Source organism: Malus domestica, chromosome 01 (assembly GCF_042453785.1).
Source record: "Malus domestica chromosome 01, GDT2T_hap1".
NCBI lineage: Eukaryota > Viridiplantae > Streptophyta > Magnoliopsida > Rosales > Rosaceae > Malus > Malus domestica.
In genome coordinates this window covers 32,108,859-32,133,255 of record NC_091661.1, presented here as the reverse complement: position 1 = coordinate 32,133,255, position 24,397 = coordinate 32,108,859, and the positions used below count along the sequence as shown (strand labels likewise).

The 24,397-nt window shown below is 38.1% G+C and overlaps 2 protein-coding genes, 2 long non-coding RNA genes and 1 pseudogene across 4 annotated transcripts; 4 read left to right on the top strand and 1 right to left on the bottom strand.

Moving 5' to 3' along the window:
* Positions 1–1,149: 1,149 nt before the first annotated feature.
* Positions 1,150–4,641, bottom strand: LOC139192458 (uncharacterized; annotated as a pseudogene).
* Positions 4,642–9,264: 4,623 nt separating this feature from the next.
* LOC103406613 (laccase-15-like) lies at positions 9,265–12,052 on the top strand. Its single transcript, XM_070821183.1, has 5 exons — positions 9,265–9,444; positions 9,697–9,848; positions 9,942–10,186; positions 10,460–11,530; positions 11,707–12,052. Exons 1-5 carry the CDS (start codon positions 9,346–9,348, stop codon positions 11,835–11,837), a joined length of 1,698 nt encoding a protein of 565 aa, XP_070677284.1. The 5' UTR covers positions 9,265–9,345; the 3' UTR covers positions 11,838–12,052.
* Positions 12,053–14,170: 2,118 nt separating this feature from the next.
* On the top strand, positions 14,171–15,959 carry LOC108170038 (uncharacterized). The gene is made up of 4 exons (XR_011580658.1): positions 14,171–14,320; positions 14,414–14,573; positions 15,235–15,368; positions 15,460–15,959. It is a non-coding gene; the product is annotated as an uncharacterized lncRNA (long non-coding RNA).
* A 3,962-nt stretch (positions 15,960–19,921) lies between these two features.
* LOC139192440 (uncharacterized mitochondrial protein AtMg00810-like) lies at positions 19,922–20,341 on the top strand. Its single transcript, XM_070814577.1, has one exon. The coding sequence runs from the start codon at positions 19,922–19,924 to the stop codon at positions 20,339–20,341; it is 420 nt and encodes a 139-aa protein (XP_070670678.1).
* A 663-nt stretch (positions 20,342–21,004) lies between these two features.
* Positions 21,005–21,416, top strand: LOC139195748 (uncharacterized). The gene is made up of 2 exons (XR_011580661.1): positions 21,005–21,140; positions 21,228–21,416. It is a non-coding gene; the product is annotated as an uncharacterized lncRNA (long non-coding RNA).
* The last annotated feature ends 2,981 nt before the right edge of the window (positions 21,417–24,397 follow it).

The window sequence follows — 24,397 nt, the reverse complement described above, 5'->3', positions numbered from 1 at the left end:
ATTTCTATTTTGGATGCAAGTCCAAAATAAAAAAGATTCATAACCCATCAGTTGCCATGGTATAGAAATTATAGCTTTAATTTGTGATATATTTTTCATAGGTTCAATGTACAATGGTTCGGGTATATATGAGGAAGGAGGTAGAAAGAAAGAGAAAAGAAAGAAAGCTGAAAAACAGCTGACAGAAAAGAGAAGAAAGAAAGTAGTCGATAAAGACTAAGAAAAGCAAAAGCAAACTAGCCTTATACTCATTACTAATTATACTACCTAGCCTAGCCTAAGCCTTAAATCATTTCCCTTAAATCAAGGAAAACATACTCATTACTCTCAACACTCCCCCTCAAGCTGGATCGAGGAGGTTCACTGAGCCAAGCTTGCCCAATAACCGATGAAACTGTGCTGATGCCGGTGCCTTTGTAAAGAGATCTGCCAGTTGATCATGGCTTCGTGTGAACATGGTTCGGATGATTTGAGTTTGAACTTGAGCTCTGATGAAATGACAATCCACTTCAATATGTTTGTTCTTTCATGGAACACAGGATTGGCAGCAATGTGCATGGCTGCCTGATTATCACACATAAACGACATAGGAGTAGAACTAGGAAACCCTAAGTTTGAAAGAAGCCCTTTAAGCCAAATGAGTTCACAAGCAGTGGCTGTCATGGCTCGATACTCAGCCTCTGCGTTGGAACGAGCAATTACCTATTGCTTCTTACTCTTCCATGTGACAAGGTTTCCACCAACAAATGTACAATAGCCTGTGATTGATTTCCTATCAATTGCATTACCTACCCAGTCTGCATCTGTGTAGCCACTAATGACAGTGGACTAATTGTTACGCATTGTAATTCCTTGCCCTATTGAACCCTTAAGATAACGAAGGATTCTCTTAACAATGTTAAGGTGATCAACAGTGGGAGAGTGCATGAACTGACTAGCCAAGCTCACTGCATATTTGATATCTGGACGAGTGACAGTGAGGTATATGAGCTTACCTACTAATCGTTGATAGTAGCTTACATCATGCATGGCTTCTCCATCTATGATGAGCTTCAGTTTATAATCAACGGGAGTGATAGCAGGCTTGCAGTCAAGCATTTTTGCTTCTTGAAGGAGGTCAAATACATATTTTCGTTGATGTAGAAACAGTCATTTTGAAGATATTGCCATTTCAATCCCTAAAAAATACTTTAACCTCCCAAAATCTTTGATAGCGAAAACTTGATGTAGTGAGAGTTTTAGTGCCTCAATCTCCACGGTACTATCTCTACTGATGATAAGATCATCAACGTAGATGAGGACCACCAACTTCCCCCTGGTGCCAGTTCTTACAAATAACGAAGAATCAGCATTACTTCGCACGAATCCAACCTTTTCCAGAACAGAACTGAGCTTGGCATACCAAGCTCTTGGTGATTGTTTCAATCCGTATATTGCCTTGTGCAATTTGCAAACCATGTTGCCTTTGATAGCATCATAGCCTGGAGGAGGTTGCATATACACTTCTTCTTGCAACTCGCCGTGAAGGAAAGTATTCTTCATGTCCATTTGGTAGAGTGAACGCCCACAATTGATTGCAACTAAAAGTAAAACCCTGACTGGGTTCATCTTGGCCACCGGTGCAAATGTTTCCTTATAATCTACTCCAAAGGTTTGGGTGAAACCTCGAGCAACAAGTCTAGCCTTATGTCTCTCGATAGATCCATCAGCTTTGAATTTAGTCTTGTAAATCCAACGACTTCCAACAGCCTTTTTTCCTGGTGATAGTTGAACTAGGCTTCAGGTGCAATTATCTTCCAGTGCACGAATCTCTTTTGTCATGGCTTGGTTCCATTGTGGGAGAAGATAAGCTTCTTGAAAGCTTCTTGGTTCATAGTGCTTATCAATTTCACTAAGAAATGTAGCATGAGATGTTGAAAACTTACTAAAGCTGATACATTCATTGATTGGATGTCGTGAGGCATATGTAACATAGTCCTGCAACCTAACTGGAGGTTTTTTTATTCGAGGAGGATTTCTTTTAATCACCTGAGACTCTGTAGAGGGCGGAGAATGATCAGAGTAGGGCTCGTCTTCACTCTCACTGGCAGTAATTTAGTCAGTTTGAACTTCTTCACAATCTGGACTCACAATGACTGATCTCTTTTCCAACATCAGATGATTAAAGTTTTTAGGGAGTGGGAACATGTCAACTAAATCTTCCCCATGACTTGTAAAATAGGGACAGTCTTCTTCGAACTTCACATCTCTTGAAACTGTGCATTTCTTAATGACTGGATTGAATCACTTGTATCCCTTTTGGGTGGTCGAGTATCCCATAAACACACACTTGGTTGCCCTGGCATCTAGTTTGTCACGGTTCAAGGTTTGGATGTGAAAAAAACAAACATAACCAAACACCTTGAGATGTGTCAAATCTATTTTCCTCCCCTTGAGAACTTCATAGGGAGATTTAAACCCTAGCACACGACTTGGAAGTCGATTGATGAGATAAGTGGCAGTAAGGATGGCAAACGACCAAAATTTCTTTGGAACGTGCATGTGAATCATGAGAGCACGGGTCTTCTCCAAGAGAGCTCTATTTTTCCTCTCGGCTACTCCATTTTGTTGGGGAGTCCCCACACAGCTGGTTTGATGTATGATACCCTGAGAACTTATGTATTGAAGCATATTGTTAGATAGAAATTCAGTGCCATTATCTGACCTTAAAACCTTAATGTTTGATTGAAATTATGTTTTAACTTGCATGTGAAAGTCTTTGAAAATGGTAGGGACTTCACTTTTTGATTTCATAAGATATAGAAAACTTGTTCGAGAGAAATCATCAACAAATAGAACAAAGTATTTAAACCCTTCCATTGATTCAGTTGCAGGTCCCCATACATCGGTGTGTACCATTTCAAAAGGTTTACTTGTCCTAGACATTGAATTACCAAAAGGTAGCCTAGTAAACTTAGAAAATTGACAAGTACCACAAGTAGGATAGGGGTTACAAAAATTTGGAAACAGTTTAGACAAGACAACTTCAGAGGGGTGAGCTAATCTCCTATGCCAAAGTTGGTTTTCATCTATGGACTTCGATTGAGCTTGAAGAGCCTGATTGAAACATGCATTCTTGCACAGGTAGTAAAGTCCATTTATGAAGACCCCTTCACCAATCATCTTCATGGTGAGAACATCCTGAAACATCACATTATTTGGTGAGAAAATAGCACGGTAGTTTAGGGTGTTGGTGATTCTTCCAATTGACAAAAGTTGGAAAGGAAAGGTTGGTACATAGAGGGCAGTGGAAGATGTTTTTTTAGAGAGTAAGTTTATTTCTCCTTTTCCCAAAACTAAGACATTTTTTCCATTTGCAACAGACACATGTGAGGGGCTTGAATTTTTTTTCAAATGATGTAAATTTGTAACTTTGTTTGTCATATGATCTGTGGCGCCTGAATCAATTATCCAACAATCAGTTTCAGTACTGGTTAATAGGGCAGTAGTAAAGGCTTTGAGTATACCTGATGCTTCTCCCTTTGGAACTTTCTCATTTCCAGCAAGAAAGCCGGCAAATTGTCCCAACATAGCTGTGTGACTACCCTCTTCATTGCCTTGACCATGTGAGCCTCCTCCGTGCCCCTTACTTTGTAGGTAAGCTGCAAATTCATTGATCAATGACAATGGATTGGCAGTGAACTCCATGGATCCTTGTGAAATAGTAGGAGCGTGAACATTAGCAAGTTGTGCCTTGAAATGAGGTTGAAATTGTTGTGAGGACCTTGGTATCATCTTTCCATCTTTGCTGAACTTAGGCTTGAGTTCAGGATGAAGTTCCCAACACTTGTCTTCCACATGACCAACACCATTGCAATATTTGCATTTTAGATGTGTGTTTCTTCCCTTGTATACCTTGGCTTCTGAGTTCTTGTAATTTGATGCATATGCCTAAGTTTCCGTTAATCTAGGGTTGTGATCAACATTCATAACCTTCTTCCTTGCTTCTTCTCGTTGGATAGTTGCACAAACATTGTTGAAGGTAGGCAGGTCTTGACTCATCAAGATGTGACTCCTTAGGTCCTCGTACTCAGAGCTCAAACTCCCTAACAGCTGATAAATTTTGTCTTCCTCAGCTCGTTTTAGGAGAATGGTAGGATTTGTGGTATAAGGGAGATATACATCCAACTCATTCCACATGGCTTTGAGGCCCCCAAGGTGTTGAACAAATGCTTTCCCTTCTTGTTGAGCACTGGCAATGTCCTTCTTTAATTGGAAGACCCGTGCATAGTTGTTTTGATTTCCATACATATCCTGTAAAGCTTTTCAAAGATCATGTGCGGAATTGGAGTAGCTAAAAATTTCAGCAACATGTTTCTCCATGGTGTTGAGCAGCAAAGACATGACAAGTTGATCTTTGCAGAGCCATGCATCGTATGTAGAGGAAGAACGGTTTGGAGCTTCCACGCTTCCATTTACAAACCCTAACTTCCCTTTGCCTCCGAGAGCTAGTGAAACAGCTCGGGACCAAGGAAGATAATTGAACTCGTTCAAGAGAACTGAACATAAATGTTGATTGGTGTTAACCTCAACGTCTGAGAAGTTTGGAGAGACATTGTGCCGGGTATCAGAGCAGGTTCTTTTGTAACATGTCTCTGCCATTCTTGCTGCTGCGATTTTTTGAAAGAAAGAAAAAATCGCAGCAGCAAGAATGGCAGAGACAGGTTACAAAAGAACCTGCTCTGATACCATATAGAAATTATAGCTTTAATTTGTGATATATTTTTCATAGGTTCAATGTACAATGGTTCGGGTATATATGAGGAAAGAGGTAGAAAGAAAGAGAGAAGAAAGAAAGCTGAAAAACAGCTGACAGAAAAAAGAAGAAAGAAAGTAGTCGACAAAGACTAAGAAAAGCAAAAGCAAACTAGCCTTATACTCATTACTAATTATACTACCTAGCCTAGTCTAAGCCTTAAATCATTTCCCTTAAATCAAGGAAAACATACTTATCTCCCTTAAATCAAGGAAAACATACTCATTACTTTTAACACATGGTTACTAGTACCTCTCTCGTCGGATATTGGGAGCAAGGTAGTTGAATCGTCGCCAGCGACGTAGTGGGGGTAGGGATGGGTCATCACGAGCACCGTGGTGAAGTCGCCAAACCTTCAAGAGCGGCTGCGTCGTTAGGTTGTCGCAATCTGCGTCGTGGATTGGTCATGCCTTCCATTCAGTTTCACCTTTTTAGTTCTCCACCCTCCGGCAATACCTTTTCTGAATTCCGGCAACCCACCCAGCCACCAATTGTGGCTCTCAAGGCCATTTCAACTCACCCATTCCCCAGTTGATACTATCTTTCTACACCCATCTTTTCTTTAAGGCATAATTGGAATATAAAATTTATGTGGATAACAAGGGATGAGGAAATTAGTTCAGGGATGGATGAATAACTTGAGTTTGAGTTTTGAGCATATTATTGTATAAGCTAACTCTCTGCATCTTTTTGGAAAAGAAATTTATCATTTTGTACTTATAACACTTGCCAATAAACGATCGTGAATGGTAGAATTGTGTAGAACTTGTAATGCTGCAGCTATGTACCCTATCGGCTTCTTCTTTATTAATTCAAACCCCATGGAAAGGAGTGATCTTGAGAGATTTTTAGTGTGACCGGTGTACAGGATGGTACACTATATGTCACTATACAAATGATGAGATATGTGTGTTAAAAAGTTAATAACTTACGAAATTAATTTTTTTCACCACTTATATAAGAATACGTGGTGTATCACTCATGTTCCCGCCATAATAAAAAATTTCTCAACGATTTGTAACGCTTCCAAGAAAAACAACCTTCTATCCGGCTAGGAGACCCTTTCTTCTTCATTTTTTGTTAAAAGCGGGATGTGGCTTGTTTTTTTTTTTTTCAAAAAAAATGTATTGAAAATTAAAAATCGAAAAATAATAATATGCTCCTATTTAACGCCCTCTAGATCTTTATAATTTAAATGGGGTAAAAAAAAATATATTGAAAATTAAAAATCGTAAAATAATAATATGCTCCTATTTAACGCCCTCTAGATCTTTATAATTTAAATGGGACACTTAAAGTGATGGTTCACGAATCAATGCCGAAGGACATATACGTACGGAATGAGATAACACCGATAATGGGCTTGACAGGTTCTTTTGTCAACTTGGGCACATGTGGTTGATGCTCAAATTTGGGGTCCATATTTTGGACGGGAACTAGCAGTTACTAGCAGTAACAAGAGCATTTCAAAAACATGAGTGAAGATGGATTCGGCTCAAGTGTTAATTTAATTAAGGTTAAATAGTTAAAATAGTTTCTGAGATTTGCATAACTCATCACTTTTGTCCTTAACATTTCAAATCGATAAAAGTAGTCACTGAGATTGTCCACCATCCATCATTTTGGTCATTCCGTTAAAAACTCCGTTAAGTGTCCCAGAGCTCTTGGCCGGAAGTTTGGGCAATTTTCAAAATTTCGTAACTCAATCATTTCTTAATCAAATTCGACTCATAATATATCAAAATGAAGATAGGAAAGTGTAGAATAAGATTATACCTATTTGGAAGCCCAATGGTTGTCATAAATAACTGCAAAAATAGCCTCAAATTTGACTGATCCGAGGAAAAACTTGAAAACTCACCGGAAACTGGGTAAACTTTAAACGTTCATAACTTCTTCAATACTTAACGAAATCAAGTGATTCAAAAACGAAAATCATACTTCTCGACGAGAGGAAGAGAATGGTATCTTTTTTTACGGCTAAATCGGCGTTGTTTTGCAGGAAAACGGCTCGAAAGTGGCTGTCTTGGTCTCAAGTTAGCCACTTTTGAGCCATTTTCTGGCCAAACCAAGGCAATTTAACCGTCCAAAAAGATAAAATTCTCTTCATCTTGTTGAGAAGTATGATTTTTGTTTTTGAATAACTTGATTTCGTTGAGTATTAAAGAAGTTATGAACGTTTAAAGTTTACCCAGTTTCCGGTGAGTTTTCCAGTTTTCCCTTAGACCAGTCAACTTTGAGGTTATTTTCAGGCCATCTCCGGCAGCCATTAGCTTCCAAATAGGTATAATATTATTCTACACTTTCCTATCTTCATTTTGATATATTATGGGTCGAATTTGGTTAAGAAACAATTGAGTTACGAAGCTTTAAAAATTGCCCAAACTTCAGGCCAAGAGCTCCAGGACACTTAACGGAATGACCAAAATGATGGATGATGGACAATCTCAAGGATCACTTTTATCGATTTGAAATGTTAGGGACCAAAGTGATGAGTTATGCAAATCCCAGGGACTATTTTGGCTATTTAGCCTTTAATTAATGATATGATTGATACCAGCTTTCATTTCTCGCCAACATCATTGATCATTGCAAACAACTTATGACACGTATAGTCAAATGCAAATTAGTGCATGTCTACCAGGAGAAGAACATGGTGATAGATGGTAATGTCACTTGAAGCTATAATCTAAATCTTGGGTACCTTTTTTTGAGAATCCTCCTGATTGTATTGAAACTCGGTAATTTAATGATATGATGGGAGTCCTTAGAACTCAAACTATATGTAATAACTCTTCGAGCTAGTTTTTTAGGTGATCCACCCCCTTATGTTACAAAAAAAGAAAGTGATAAAATCCCTTAATATGCAAGATCCGACTATTATTCTCTCTTTTAACCATTATATGATGTGAGAAGTTTTTATTGGATCTATGGTTCACCTTTTAAACACGTGGAATCTATTTATTAATTGGGTGATGTTATTAGAACTATGAAATGGTTGCAAGAGAGAATATTTTCTTTATGGAAAAATGTCCGATGTCCTTCGACCTTATTGATCTTTGATCTCTCATAAGTTCATAACCATTGGAGTAGAAGCCTTGAAGTGGGTATTGTGTTTGTTTGGTTCATTACCTAACTCCATACGCACAACAATTGACCTTCCCTTGTTACAATTTTTGTTTTGGGTTGATCCCAAAGCTTACATCGCAATTAACTGAACAGATGAAAGGCAGAATCCTATCTGCATGTTGTGTTAATTCCTCAAATTTCGTTATCAGGTTTAATTTGGACGTATAAGATCTTCATTGAGTGTTAATTATGCAAGTTAATTTCCTGAAGCTCTAAGCACCAGAAATATAAAAGTAGAAGCAAAGTAAATTGTCTGTGACAGGCATGAAACGAAAAGATCTGTGACGGCACCAAAAAATCTGTGACGGCATGAAACGAAAAATTATTGGGGGTGGGGGGTGGGGAATAAAGGAAACACCTTTTGGGTTTTGCGAGGTGGCATGGAAGCTGACTAGCAACCGACAGCCAACAAAACGTTCATTTTTTCTTTTGTTTTAGTTGAGTTCAATTACTTTAGATTGGAAATGAAGGAATTCTGATTAGACTGTATTAATTAGGTGAAAGCTGACCTTTCTCACTGATAAAAAAAATAGAAAGGTTGAAAAAAGCTACAAAAATAATTATAATATTAATTTATTTAGTAATCGCGATTCACGCATGACGGCGTGAGGAGGAGGATTGAGGGAGGTGGAAGGAGGAGTGCTAGCTACTTCTTAGTTTTAGATCCTTTCACCCTCCCTCTGAATATTTGGATACCAAAATAGTGGCGATATTAAGGACAATGTTTTATGAACACTTCTTACTTAGCATTAAGGTTTTAAAAGATGTTAGACGCTAGTTGAGTTGTGGGTTGGGACCTAGACAGACTAAGCAGATTTAATTGAATTTATTATATCTTGTATTAATAAGTGTTTATTTACTTAAAAACATGCATAATTGTATTGTAATACATAAATTGCAAAATAAAATGATATATAGATTATACAATTTTATAACATATTAAAAACATGAGGAACAAATGTATAATGATTGCTCATCGTATTCAACAAGTCTCTTACATTTATGAAACAAAATAAAATGCAAATTGTAAGTTATCAATTTTCAATCCAAGTAAGAGTTGCAACATATGCTGATGCCTAGATAGGTATAGGCGGTCTAGGCTCCTGTCTAGGTGGACTAAACGGATGCCTAAGTAGGTAGCGTCATTTCTTAATTTTCAAACGTCAAGGAATTAATCGGGATGGTGACCAGTCGCCTAACGCCTAGGTGGAGATTTTTAGAACGTGCTTACCATAGCATCCACTGTTAACCTTAAACTTCACCAGTAAATTACTTAATTTTCGATTACGTACAATAGGCTCCTGTGCTTTTATCTCTTATATATAATGTGTGTGTGTGTGTGTGTCCATCCTCAACTTATCATGCGAACTACATCTGTTAAAGACATAGGAAAGGAATAATCAATATCGTCGTCGATCAGCATGAAGATTTTAATTAGCTTGAAACTTGTAGTCGGCTTGTTATTAGCTACTGTTGGCATCTTCCATTGCCAAGCTTCGCCTCCTCGCTACACTTTTGTGGTAATTAACTCCAGTTCAGTTCTGAATTCTGATGCAGATGTATGAATTGCATGAGTGACAATTTATTTATTTTGTAGACCATATGATGTAACTGATAATTGAATTGATTTTTTTAATAATCCCTTTCCATTTTCCGACTATAGTATGTTAACTTAAAATGCATATATATACACACATATACGCATACACACATATCTGTGATTTCAAGGATATTAATGAATAGCTTCTGTTGTTTGTAAAAATCAATTTTAGGTGGAAGAAACTCCATACAAACGACTGTGTAGCACAAAGAACATCTTGACTGTAAACGGCCAGTTTCCCGGACCAACGTTGTATGTTCATGCTGGAGATACTATCGTAGTGGATATCTATAACAAGGGCAATCGTAACATTACCATCCACTGGTAATTAATCAACTTTATACAGTGCATGTAGTCTCATCCGGCTTTTACATAAATTCATGATATGATTCTACAACTCTGAACCATCTATTTCAGGCATGGAGTTAAGCAACTGAGGAATCCATGGTCAGACGGTCCTGATTACATCACGCAATGTCCTATTCAACCAGGAGCCAGGTTTACCCAAACCATTATATTTTCCTCAGAGGAAGGGACTCTATGGTGGCATGCTCACAGCCAGTGGGATCGAGCCACCGTCCACGGTGCTATAGTCATATACCCCAAGAAGGGAGCCACTTACCCTTTTCCCAAACCTCACGCTGAATTTCCAATCATCTTGGGTATGCAAATCAATTCAAACGTCAGTTCCACAAAGCACTTATAGAATAGATTAAAGCGCTTTCAAATAAATAAAAACACTTTCAAATAACTAAAAACGCTTGTGACAGCTAAAGTTAAAAGGTTTTTTCGGGCATTTTCTACTTGCATTTTCATTAAAATTTTCACTATTCAATTGCAGAGATTTCTGACCTTATGAGCATAGTGATTTCTATATAAACATTTCCAAATTACAATCCTAACTTTTCTGCAAATTGTTGATTTGAAAATTCTAGGAGAGTGGTGGAAGGAAGATATCGGACAACTTTACAATGAAACCATTCAAAGCGGAGCGGACGCTAATGCTTCAAATGCTTTCCTCATCAATGGTCAACCCGGCGATCTCTATCCTTGCTCAAAACCAGACACATTTAAGCTCAAAGTTGATTACGGCAAAACCTACCTGCTCAGATTAATCAACTCCGCCGTGCAAGTGATGACGTTTTTCGCCATTGCTAATCACAACGTCACGGTTGTAGGCTCAGATGCTAGCTACACCAAGCCATTTTCAACAGATTATGTGACCATATCTCCCGGCCAAACCATTGACCTCTTGTTAAATGCCGACCAAATCCCCAATAACTACTACATTGCTGCAAAAGCCTACGTTGGCGGGGTTGGGATTCCCACCGACAACACAACCGCCACTGCCATACTCCAATACCACGGAAATTTTAGTTCATCTCCTACTTCTTTGCCTAATATTCCTTCCCATAACAACACCAACGCATCGGTTCACTTTACCAGTAAACTCAAAAGCTTGGCTGATAAAAACCACCCCGTTGACGTGCCACAAATGATTACAACTCCTTTGTTCTTTACAATCTCCGTCAACTTACTACCCTGCCCGAATAATTCATGTGCTGGGCCTAATGGGACTCGTTTTGCCGCCAGTGTCAACAACATTAGCTTTGTCAACCCCACCATTGACATATTGCAAGCTTACTATTACCATGTGAATGGGGTATTTGGAACTCGCTTTCCAAATTTCCCTCCCTTGCTATTTAATTTTACAGCTCCGAACTTGCCGTTGTACCTACTCCCAACGAAGCGAGCGACAGAGGTGAAGATACTGGAGTACAACTCAACGGTGGAGATAGTGTTTCAGGGGACAAATATAGTGGCAGGTGATGACCATCCGATGCATCTACATGGATTCAGTTTCTACGTTGTGGGATGGGGATTGGGGAATTTTGACAAGGACAAGGACCCTTTGACGTATAATCTTGTTGATCCTCCTCTTCAGAACACCATCGCTGTTCCTGTAAATGGTTGGACTACCATTAGATTCAAAGCAAACAATCCTGGTACGTAACTAATAAAGACGTTAGTCATCTCTAGTAAAGATATTATCTAAGGGGCCGTTTAATAATTACCATATGAGTTTTCAGTTTCCAATTTTAGTTAACCGCCTCGAATTAGTTATATTAATTAATGATTAGATCATATGACAAATTGTTGTTGTTGTTGTCGTTGTGTGTAGGCGTTTGGTTTATGCACTGTCATATCGATCGGCATATGTCATGGGGCATGGACGTGACATTCATAGTGAAAAATGGAAAGGGCCCAGGAGCACAAATTTCACCTCCGCCACAAGGAATGCCTCCGTGCTAACAATTTTTATAAAGCTTTCAAGCTGGGTCAATGTTCATGACAATAAATTGGGACAGCATGTAGTTAGTCCCTTCTATTCCGGATATATATGTCAGTAGAATTTAACAGGTTTTGTATTGTCGCCTATGTAGCACGGATACGGATACGAATACGGTGATACGGCTATTTTCTAAATATTAAGATACAATACGGCGTGGATACGTTAATTAAAAATATACATTGATGTATATTAATATATATATATATATATTAATAGTTGTATATAAATATATACGGCATGGATGCTAAAAAATATGCATCATTTTCTAATATAAATATAAATATATGGCCTTATTTTCTCATAAAACGGAAGCCCTGGTTTGAAAAGAAAATATCACATGACTTCAAAAAAACCTTAAGTATCTAGCACAATAGAATCTGCCGCCGTCGCCTTCTTTCCAATTGCAGATCTCACCGTTTTGACACTCTTCTTCACAGAGCTCTCTCTCTCTCCCCCTCCCGCTCTCTCCCCCTCCTCTGGTTAGATCATTTCATCGTCAAGGTGCTTTTGTTGCGTATTCAAAATGTCGGATTCGCGTATCAAAAGCGTATCGACGACGTATCCAGATGTCCACTGGTCAACGGATACATTCAGATACGTATCCAGAGCGTATTGGCACATATCGGGTGCGTATCGTATCCCATACCGTATCTGATACGGGATACGCTCTTAAGTTGGCATGTCCGTGCTTCGTAGATTGTCGCCTATTTGGTGGCGATCAACGACTCAAGAACAAGAGGAAAAGTTTCCATCAAAGAAATATGATGATCAATGCGCTTTGTATTCGTACTAAAATTAAAATTTACTTGGCCTTATCTTCAGAACACCATCAAAGAAATATGTGAAGCAATATGCTGCTTTAACAATAACCCTCCATTTTGCTGGAAGAACCTGGCTTTGAGATTAAAGAACTTCCGTCTTTCACACTGGAATAAACCCCAGTGATCCCAGACGACATCAATAAGCCAAAAAAGCCCAGACCTGCAAGTTTAACTTTAATTATATACTAACATATTCAGCACCACTGCTAATAAATTGATCAAATTAATTTTTTTTGCATTAAGCTGTCAATTATGCTAGAGAGAGGGAGCAGGGGAATTAATTTAGGTACGTGCCTAGACTGGAAAAACTTTTATGTGTTTGATGTAGCGTCTACCAGTTTTCCTATGGTAATAACTATATCCCTGGTTTGTTTTTGAAATGCCATCGTAATATTGTGATCTATTCACCTTAATAGCTGTGTCTCCTACTGCAGTTCTGAGTTCTGTGACTTACATACAAATTCGTTATTATCTCATAAAAGAAATTGATATTAATTTTTTTCAATTGTTATACAAAGTGAGTATGTTTTAGCTTGAGTGTTTATCAATGGAGGCTGTGAGGATGAGTCCTGCAGATTTGCAGGTTGCTCGAAAATGGCAGAGAGAAAAGGAAGGTGCTAACAATCGTTGAATTCCATTCACAGCTCACACACTAAGTGTAATGAGCATATTACCGTTACAAAGAGAGAGGAAAGAGATGAGAGTCTCTCTCAGTTACATCAAAGAAAATCCAATAATTCAAACAATCTACCCTATGAGATAGTTACATGTGGAAAAAACAATCACTTAACTAAATGAATCTGAAATGCACACTTGGACTATGATCCAAAGCTCACATTTAATCGAAGCTTTTAAATTTGTAGGGACCAATGTTCATTTCTTGCAAAACACTTATGCACTAACACAAAGGAGGGTAAGGAATTTTACCCCAAGACATAGTTGAAAACACAGATGATCACGGTAAGCGTCACCGCTGCAAAGATGACTCAAAAAAGGATTAACAAGAGACGTTAATACAAAGAACTGATTTCCATTCAAGTCTGAGTTCTTACAAAGGATACACACATATTTATAGGCTAAGGAGAAACTCTCCCGAAACTCTTCTAAAACTATCTAGGAACAAGAGGAATCTTCTTCCCTTGTCCACTACTTACACAAGATAAGAAGAAATCTCCTTTGTCCGCAGCTTCTTCTTCGTGATATATTTTGGTTTAGATAAGTAGCTATATACACAATTTTTTGCTAAATATGACACAATTTTGAGAATGTGTTGGCTCAATCTGTGTTGATTGCAACATGTTTCGCTCCCATGTGGCGGAGAAGCTGTGGACATGAAATGTTAGAATATGAGACAATAGTTGGGCCGAAATCCTACCGATTTAAGTTTTAGGCATGTGGAGATTTTTGATTGTTGACGTGCATAAGCTGAGGTCATTCTATCTTGATTGACGTTAAGTTTTGTCCCATCCCAGGTACTATGGTGTGCCACTGCACTTGATACGTGAGCTCTATGAAACATTTAGGAACTTTAAGATTCGCATTGCTGATTACATTCGTTATCGAAAGCTCACATCAAACATGAATGATCAATTCCCAGATGCTACGCATGAAGAACTTAATGCGTAAGTTTAAGGTCTCATTAGTTTCAAGTGTTTTATTTTGCAATCATCAAATTTTGCATATTGGAGTCTTAGTTGTTGATGATGGATATGCAGAAGTGACGCAACTTGTATCATTTGCCGTGAAGAGATACAACAGCCAAGAAACTATTATGTGGACACCTTTTTCATGTGCCTTGCCTTCGATAATGGTTAGAGCAAAAGCATACCTGACCTCCTTGCAGGGCCCTAGTTGTACCTCCTGACAGTGGGAAAGGTACAGCTGGCGGACATATAGGGGTTCATAGTCAGATGCTCATTGATGAGTCGATTTTATATTATATATTTAACCCTATTCTTAGTATATTTTAATTAATATTTTAGAAGAATTGTGATACTTTGAATTGTATTTCTAATATATGACTTTCGACTTCCTCTGGAGCAAAATGTGGTCAAATAGATGAATTTTGGAGTAATTCCAAGTGGAGGACGTTCATGAGTCATTTGGCTTGATTGTGTTAAAATTTGAAAATTTTCTACCTAACGGTGATTGTCTAGCAATAAAATAAACGAGTGATGTGCAGTATTGAAATAATGACATTTTGGGTTTGAATTGCGTTTTTGGAGTCTAAGGTGACCTCGGATAAGTTCGTGGCCTTCTGGAAATATGTTCAAAACGTCCTAATCTTCAAAACAAGATATTATGGGCCGGATTTGGAGGATATCTGAGGCTGAAACGTAGCTAGACAAGTACCTTGGCAGATTCTCCTAGCTTAATTAGGACTTTATTTTCTAAGTTATTTTATTATTATTTAGTTTCCTAGTTAGAATAAAAGACTTTGTTTTAGGGTTTGTGCGATGGTTGAGGATGGAATATAAGGCTTTGCCGTTCAGTATAAAATTATGGTGAGTTGACTGATGATTTTAATTGGGAACAGGGACAGGCACAACGTCTCAGGATGGTGGAGTTGCGGGTGATCGTGTGAGCCAATATGAAGCCAGGCTCCGAGCTGCTGCTACTGCTGCATCGATATATTAGAAGTCTCATGTATATCCTTCTGCAAACAGACAAGTATGGTAATGACACCTTTATCGTAAGTGTTAGTTTACATTTTATTGGAGGAGTGGTCACATGTTTCCATTGTATTTTAATTTGTTCCTAGGTTGCTTGTGAGAGTGTGTGCTTGATACATATGATTTGGATATGTTGCACTGCATAGAATGCTGCATACTAGACCCATACAAACTACGCCCTCTTGTGTGAAGGCCTCCTGGATATGCAGCACTTCCTCAGGTTCAAAGACATATGGTTGTTGACTCCTCTAATACTGAATCTAGTGGAGAAGCTTGTAGTGGACAATCACAACCGCAGCTTGCAACCCCTGGTGGACCTGCAAACTGTTAGACCAAGTCAGTGTTTGATTCCTGTTCCCGTGACTTCAGGAGGTTGCAATCAACCTAAACTTTTATCTACAAAGAGTTAGCTTAGGTTACAACTCCTTTAAATGTTTGTTGTTTCTGTGATATGTTTCCTTTGTATATTCTGTTGTAATTTTTGAATTTTCAATAGCCTTGTAAATAGGGATTTCATTCCCTGATGTAATCTGAAGTGGAATATAAATGCATACAGTCTCTCATTGAAAAGACATGCAATTGAAGTGAACTCTTGAGTATTCTTAAGTCTTACATGGTATACGAGCCCTAGTAGTCCAACAACACAGATCCTAATTTTTTTTTTCCAATGGCTAATAACTTGAATGGTGCTGCAACCCCAACCAATTCCATTCCCAACCCAGCAATCCCTGCCATGAACCCCTTATTGTCCATGACTACAATTGTCAACATAAAATTGGATCGAACCAACTATCCTCTGTGGTTGGCTAAGATCCTACCAATCCTTAAGAGTCGTGACCTTATGGGTTATGTCGATGGGTCCATCGCATGCCCTCCCAAACAGCTCCCTGGTGCCGTTGCAATCAACCCCGCATACACAACCTGGGTGCAGCATGATCAAATGATACTAAGTTGGGTAAATGGCTCCCTCACGCCATCTGTGTTGTCTGTCATGGCAAGCAAGAGATCCTCTCGTGATACATGGGAGGCTCTTGAGCAACAATATGCTTCTTTGTCCCAAAATCGCATTTTGTTTCTTCGAAATTAACAGATGCAAACTAAGAAAGGAGATATGTCTATTGCTGATTATCCTTATCAAATGAACTCGATTTTTGACAACCTTGCCTTAGCTGGAAATCCGGTGAATGATGATGAGCTCGTCTAGATCATCTTAAACAATCTTGGTCCTGCCTATGAAATGATTGTGAATGTTGCACAGGCACATGACACTTTAATCACGTACCCTATACTTGAGGCTCTCCTGATGACAACGAAGAGGAGAATAGTTGAGCAAGCTGCTTCTATTGTGGAGGCTACTCATGTGAATGCATTTTTGACTGCAAGAGGTCATGATTGACGACTTCGTGGTAATGGATGCGGTGTGTCACCGTCCGCACGTGGTGGTGGTGCTGCCAACCAGCGAGGGTTCCTTCATCGCAACAACAATCAAGGGCCAAACTCTACCTGTAACGGTGAGAAATTTACTTCTACATAAGAAAGACTGACCTGCCAAATATGTGGAAAACAAGGGCATCCTGCCGTAGATTGTTACCATAGAATGAATGTTGCATATGAAGGGCGAATTCCAGCAAAACGGCTTACTACTATGGCCACAGCTCTAATCACCATCAACAAGCAACATTATGGACAGTGGCTGCTGGACACGGGTGCTAATGCTCATGTGACACTAGACATTCAGAATTTGGTCAATCCAAAATAGTATAACGGTAATGAGAATGTTGGTGGTGTAGGTAATGATACTAGCCTTTCTATATCTCATCTTGGTTCAAATAAAATCCGAACTCAGTCTTGCTCATTTGAATTGAAAAATATTCTAAGATGTCCCACTACCTCAACAAATATTATTTCTGCCCATAGATATACCCTAGACAACAACTGTTATTTACGTATCTTTCCTCATTTTTTTTCTTGTTAAATACCTCAAGAACCGAAAGACGCTTTTCCACGGGAGATGTGAGAATGGCTTATACCCTTTTTCTGGGGGTGGACAGTTCAATTACCCTATTTCAATGTGTGTAGGCATTCGAGTCTCGGTTCAAAAATGGCATTCACTTCTTAGTCATCTTGCGTTGTCTATTATCAAGTATTTAATTTCAAATAAACGAGTACCAGTTCATGGTACTTCTGATGTAATGTTTTGTCGGTCGTGTCCATTAGGAAAAAGTACAAAACTACCATTTAGTGCTTCAGAGTTTGTTTCCGAATTTCCTTTGCAAATTTTACATTCGGATGTTTGGTGTTCTCAGTCTTTGAAATATTTGTCAAATTTAAAGCTAAAGTGGAAAATATGTTCAATACTTCCATTAAAACTCTTTAATGTGATGAAGGAGGAGAGTACAAGAGTCATGTTTTTCAATAGTTTCTTGCAACATATGGAATTTCTCATAGGTTTTCGTGTCCAAAACACCCTGAGCAAAATGGTTTTGCGAAAAGAAAACATCGACATATTGTCGAAACTGGTATTGTCATGCTTTCTCATTCTCACACTCCAAACAAATATTGGTTTGATACTTGTTCAACGGCAACTTATTTAATCAAAAGACCACCAACTCGAGTTTTATCACATAAGTCACCATATGAGAAGTTGTTTGCCAAATCTCCAAATTATGAGATGTTGAAGGTATTTTGGTGTAAGTGTTTTCCTTGGCTAGTGCCTTATGCACATAATAAACTCCAACCCCAGTCAAAATCATGTGTGTTTTTAGGTTACTCATTGAACCATCATGGGTACACATGTTTGGACTTGTCCACAAGACGAATTTATTTGTCTCGCCATGTCCTATTCGATGAGGACTCTTTTCCATTTAAGGAACTCACATCTTCGCTGGAAAACGTCGATCACACAGGTAGTGTTACATCTCCTAATCTTTTGTTTACATTTCCTATATTAATGTCCACTTCATCCACCAACTCGCTGACCCCTACTCAAATTGTAGTGTCCTCGCCTTAACCAAATATTACCACTCCTGATTCGAATAACCTTACACAAAATCTCATATTATCCCATCCTACCAATCCGCCAGTCACTATACCTGTACCTAACCTTATCTCCACTAATTCCAATTTAAATGAGCTAGCAGTAGTTAATAAACCAAACATAAATCAGCCTATGCCATCTTCAGATCATGATGATACACAATTGACTCAGCCCTATGTGCCACTGCAGCGAATGACAACTCGTTCGCAGTTTGGAATACATAAGCCTAATCCTAAATATGTCTTGCATGTTTCTATTGATCTTTCTTATGTTGAACCGACGTGTTTTAGTCAGGCTACCAAGCATCAAACGTGGAGGGATGCCATGGTTCAAGATTTTAATGCATTGCAACACCGTGGTACTTGGAAACATGTTCCTTATCATCCCCAAATGAATTTGCTGCCAAACAAATGAGTGTTTAAGATTATTAAAAAAAAAAGGCAGATGGCTCGATGGAGAGGCACAATGCCAAGTTGGTTGCCAATGGGTTTCATAAACAACCTGGAATTGATTACACATAGACCTTTAGTCCTGTGGTCAAGCACATCACCATAAGATTTGTCCTTAGTTTAGCAGTTTCAAAAAAATGGCATGTAAGGCAATTGGATGTACATAATGCTTTCTTGCATGGATTTCTAAAAGAGGACATATATTTGCGAAAACCTACTGGATTCATTGATAAGCAGCATCCAAATCATGTGTGCAAATTGCAGCTAAGCATATATGGCTTGAAACAAGCCCCATGAGTATAGTTCCAATGTTTTTCAGAGTTTCTACTTCAATTAGGGTTTCAAGCTTCCACTTGTGATTACAATTTATTTGTTTTCAATCATCATGGTGTTTATTTGATTTTATTGATCTATGTGGATGACATCATGTTGATAGGAAATAGTCATCGCCAAATGTCCACCTTGATCAAGAAATTGGGGACTTTGTTTTCAATGAAGGACTTGGGTCCTCTTCATTACTTTCTAGGGCTTGAAGTTAATTACTGAGGTCAACAAATGCATCTTGTTAATGCACAAAATCAGTGAGGACTTTGGTACAACAGAAAGTGTTAAGTTTATGACCTTCGCTAGATTGCTCCGGTCACTAGTGTGGATAAGTATGTAAATGGATAGAGACAAGGAAACAAACACAAAATGTACGTGGTTCACCCAAATTGGCTATGTCCGCGGAGTAAAGGAGTTCTCATTAATTGTGAAGGGTTTACACAAGTACATAGGTTCAAGTTCTCCTTTAGTGAGTACAAGTGAATGATTTAGTACAAATGACATTATGAAATATTGTGAGAGAATGATCTCTATTTATGAAGAGAGTTTCTAGTTTCATTTTGACAATGACACGTGTCGTGTTATGATTGGCTTCTGATGTTGACACGTGTCGCGCTATGATTGGCTTCTGATGTCGACACGTGTCGCGCTATGATTGGCCTCCTAGTTGGAGGGAAACTCTTCTGGGTCCTTGACGGTATAACGTTGACCGGTGCTCAGTAGTTTCGGGATTGGTCAAGTATGGTACAAACACATCTCAATCAGGCAAAGTATGCTTTGGATTTGCTAAAACGTACAAACTTTTTGGATGCCAAACTGATTTTTACTCCATTTCCTTGTGGTCACAAGCTTAGTGTTTATGATGGTGAGCCACACGACAATCCAGAGATGTACCGAAGTGTTATGGGTGCACTTCAGTATTTAACGATCACGAGACCATACATTTCCTACGCTATGAACCAGGTATGCCAGTTCATGCACTCTCTAAAGAATACACACTGGATGGCAGTCAAGAGGATTCTTCGCTATGTTAAGGCCACATACAATCATGGTCTTGTCTATAAACCCGGTACTGCACATCTCACGGCTTATTCCGAAGTTGATTATGCTGGAAATCCTGAATATAGACAGCTTGCTTACACAGCTGCAGAAGACGGTTAGTAGATTGAGTTCAGAAGTTGAATATAGACATCTTGCTTACACAGTTGCAGAACTTTCATGGCTCAGGTCTCTATTCCGAGACTTACACTTGCATCTTGACAGACCAACAATCTGGTGCGACAATATTTCCTCCATTGCCCTAGCTTCTAATCTCGTGTTTCACTCACGGACAAAACACTTGGAGGTTGATTATCATTATGTTCGAGAGAATGTGGTTCGACGTGAGTTACTTGTTAATTTCATATGTTCTCAAGATCAGGTTGTTGATTTGTTCACAAAAGGTTTGTCATCAGCATGGTTCAAGCTTCTTGTTTCCAAGCTTCCAATTGTTCCTCCGCTTGTCAGCTTGCCCGGGGGGGGGGGGGGATGTTAGACCAAGTCAGTGTTTGATTCTTGTTCTCGTGACTTTAGGAGGCTGTAATCAACCTAAACTCTTATCTACGAAGAGTTAGCTTAGGTTACAACTCCTTTAAATGTTTGTTGTTTCTGTGATATGTTTCCTTTGTATATTCTATTGTAATTTTTGAATTTTTAATAGCCTTGTAAATAGGGATTTCATTCCCTGATGTAATCTGAAGTGGAATATAAATACATGCAGACTCTCATTGAAAAGGCATGCAATTGAAGTGAACTCTTGAGTATTCTTAAGTCTTACACAAACTTGTCTTTCTCTCAGTTTCCACCTTATATGTTTGTCCCTGGAGCCAACGTGGCCTATGGGGAGAGGTCGGGCAGGGATCCAAATCTGACAGCTTGTCAGCTGGAGGCCCAGAAAAAGTTTCTTCAGCACCAGATAGAGGTATTAAAGAGACGATGAATAACTTCTGTTGTGATTTGTGGTAGTTACCCTCGTTTTCTCTTCTTGGTAACTGCTTTTCTTATACAGATCCTGCAGAATCAGCTCCAAGCTTTACAGAAACCAAAACCAAAGGAAAGTGTGGACATGGGTCCAACAAAGGCTTCTTTGGATGGCAAAGGAAAGAGTGTTGCAGCTTCTTCATCTGTTTCAGATTGTGGACGTCATGAAGATGGGGTTGATTCGTAGACATGGCATAATTTTAGGTATATTGTAAGACACAACATATGTGGATAACAACGGATGAGAAAAATAGGTTAGGGATGAAAGAATAACTGGAGTTTGAGCATTTTATTGTATAAGTTACACTCTTTTCCTCTTTTTGAAAAAGAAATTTCTTATCTTTTTGTGCTTGTAACATTTTCCAATACCGTTTGTGAATGATAGAATTGTGGAGCACAGTAGCAGGACGTGTAATGTTTATCGGCTTCTTCTGTATTAACTCAAACCCCATAGAAAGGGAACTCGGGTTCAGCTCTGAGGTTAAAAGGACCGACTTAACGTAAACATATCGGGCAGATAAAGGAACATCTTCCTAGTAATTCAGAGACAAACGAAACGATCGATCATCGCTGAATCCAACTATTTGTTAGAAAATAAATGGAGTGATCTGTAACGCTTCAAAGAAAAACAACCTTCTATCAGACTGGGAGACCCTTTTTTCTTCGTTTTCTTGTTAAAAGCAGGCAATGGCTTGTTTTTTTTTTTTTTTTTAAAGTAAAAATCGTAAAACAGTAGTCTGCTCCTATTTAACGCCCTCTCCATCTTTAAATGGGGTGCTTAAAATGTTGAGCATTACTCACATTCAGCGAAATGAAAGTTTCAAATGTAAGACATATTATAAAATCACAACAACAAGACATTAGGATCACCAATAAATCAAATCAATATAAAATAGAGATTAACTAATTATATTAAACTTATCTGTGGAATACGGAAGACATTGCAGATTTCTAGGTTATCTTCTACTTCCAATACTTGATTTCTAGGTTATCTTCTACTTCCAATACTTCAATAATATCTCTCTGCTATATGAATAGGGTTCAACGTATATGAGAGGTTAGGCGTATGGAAGCACGGACTTAACCATAGTATTTATATAATTAGGGTTTAATCACAACCAGTCTATTATTGGTTGTGAAAGTCAAACCCTATCACTTAAGTGTTTATGTCCCACCATGATACTATATCTTTGTAGTGAAATCCATCATATTTCTTTAGGTCAATTGCAAATGATAAGACTCCATAATCCTTATTTCATTAGGACTATTAGATTACTTAAGTTATTAACAACTTAATAAACAAGTGACCTACAACATAAGTAATCAAATACATCATTCATTGTTATTCACAACCTTACATAAAATCCTTTAATATGCAAGAGCCAGCCTTCATCGCGGTTCTCTCCTTCAACTATTTCGTTACTTAGAAAGTATTTATGAGATGTGTTGTTCACTTTTTAAATATGTGGGAGATATTTGTTGGTTAAGTGACGTTACTAAAACTATGAAATAGTTGTTAAAAAGAATCTCTTCTCCAAGGCGGAATGTCGGGTGTCCTTTAACCTTATTGAGCTTTGATGTCTCATAAGTTCATATAAACATTGGACAGAAGCCTGTAAAGTGGGTATTGTGTTTGGTTGATTCGTTACCTAATTGCTTACCCGCCAAAGTTGACCTTCCCTTGTTATTATTTTTGTTTGGTTTGATCCCAAAGCCCACATCACAATTAACTAAAGCGAGTTCTAACGAAAATGGCTTGACACTATTCATTCTTAATTAAAAAAACATTTTGTGTATAAAAAGTTCATAATAGATCATGTTCTTTTCTTTATTTACTCTTATGCCATTACAACGGGGTTCACAATGATGTTGACATTTCTGTCTGGGAACACATTATTTTACATTATGCTATTAAACTTATGCTAATTTACAGCTAGCTCTTCAGGCTTCCATCATGTTGTCGATGTCAAATTATTCCAGCACTGTTCATCGTCCTCTACTAGCTCTGCATCTCTTTCTCTATCTTCTTTCACCTTGTAGTACATTTCTGTTGTTTCTTCTTTGAAATTTTGAGACTTCCAATATGGCTGATGACTGATCTTTGTCTTGTTGTAAATATACATCTCTTCTTCCTCTGCGACTAATACCATATCATATCTAAAATCTTCAAACTCATCTAAGGCATACATTTGGATCCCCCTAAATTTTAAAATATTTTTGTATGAAGGAGTCCACCTATGTGAGGAGATAGGGCTGAACTCAGAGGTACGAAGAACTCAAAGGTACTCTGGTTAATGTCCAGTTATTTGTATGACAACCATTCAACTATAACAGAGTGCTCAAACAAAGTATGATCGTCAGTTTAGCAGGTTAATAATATAACTACAATAGTGTTTCCCTGTATTGGACTAGAAGTCTAATTAAACAAACACACTAAAGAAGGAAAAGAAAACTTACTTAAGACTTGGAGATTGCTTGAATATGTACACTTAAACTTTTATTGATATATGAAATGTTTACAGAGATAGTTGTTTACAAGAAAGTGATTACAAGGAAGTGTTTACAAGGATGCTATGAAGGCTACAAATGCTTGAGAGTATGAAGATGGTGTGAGAGTAAGGTGTTCAAATGTTGAGTGGTGGAGGTGTGTCTTTACAATGAATGAAACTTCACTTATATAGTCTGAATCAGAATACAATGATATTAAAATTATAAATAAATGGTGTGGACACTTTTTTGGTACTTGTCATTTGTCATTATGCTTCTACTGTTGCTAAAATTATCAGCACTGTTTTTGAAACGTGGCCTGATGTATGTGAATTTGCTTGTCTCCTTTTGCATGTGAATTTGCTGCATGGTTTGTCTCCTGGTGCCTAACTTTTACATGTGATATCCCTGAAATGTTTTTTATCTTAAAATACTCTTTCCCTTGTCTTCTTTTACATGCCCATTTTGGGTATTATTGAATTGTTTTGTCCTTATGATTAAAATGAAACTTTTGAAGGTGTTTTGGTTAGTTTTCCATTAACTAAAAATGATGCAAAACCCCAATCAATCATAACCTCATTGAGGCCGAAACCTTTTCGGCTTTAACATGCTGCAATCTGCGTTGTGTCAAATTGCATGTGGTCAAAATATTCTTATAGATAGGATGTTGAGATTTTATTCATGAATTCTGAATTTGAAACTATTTTATTC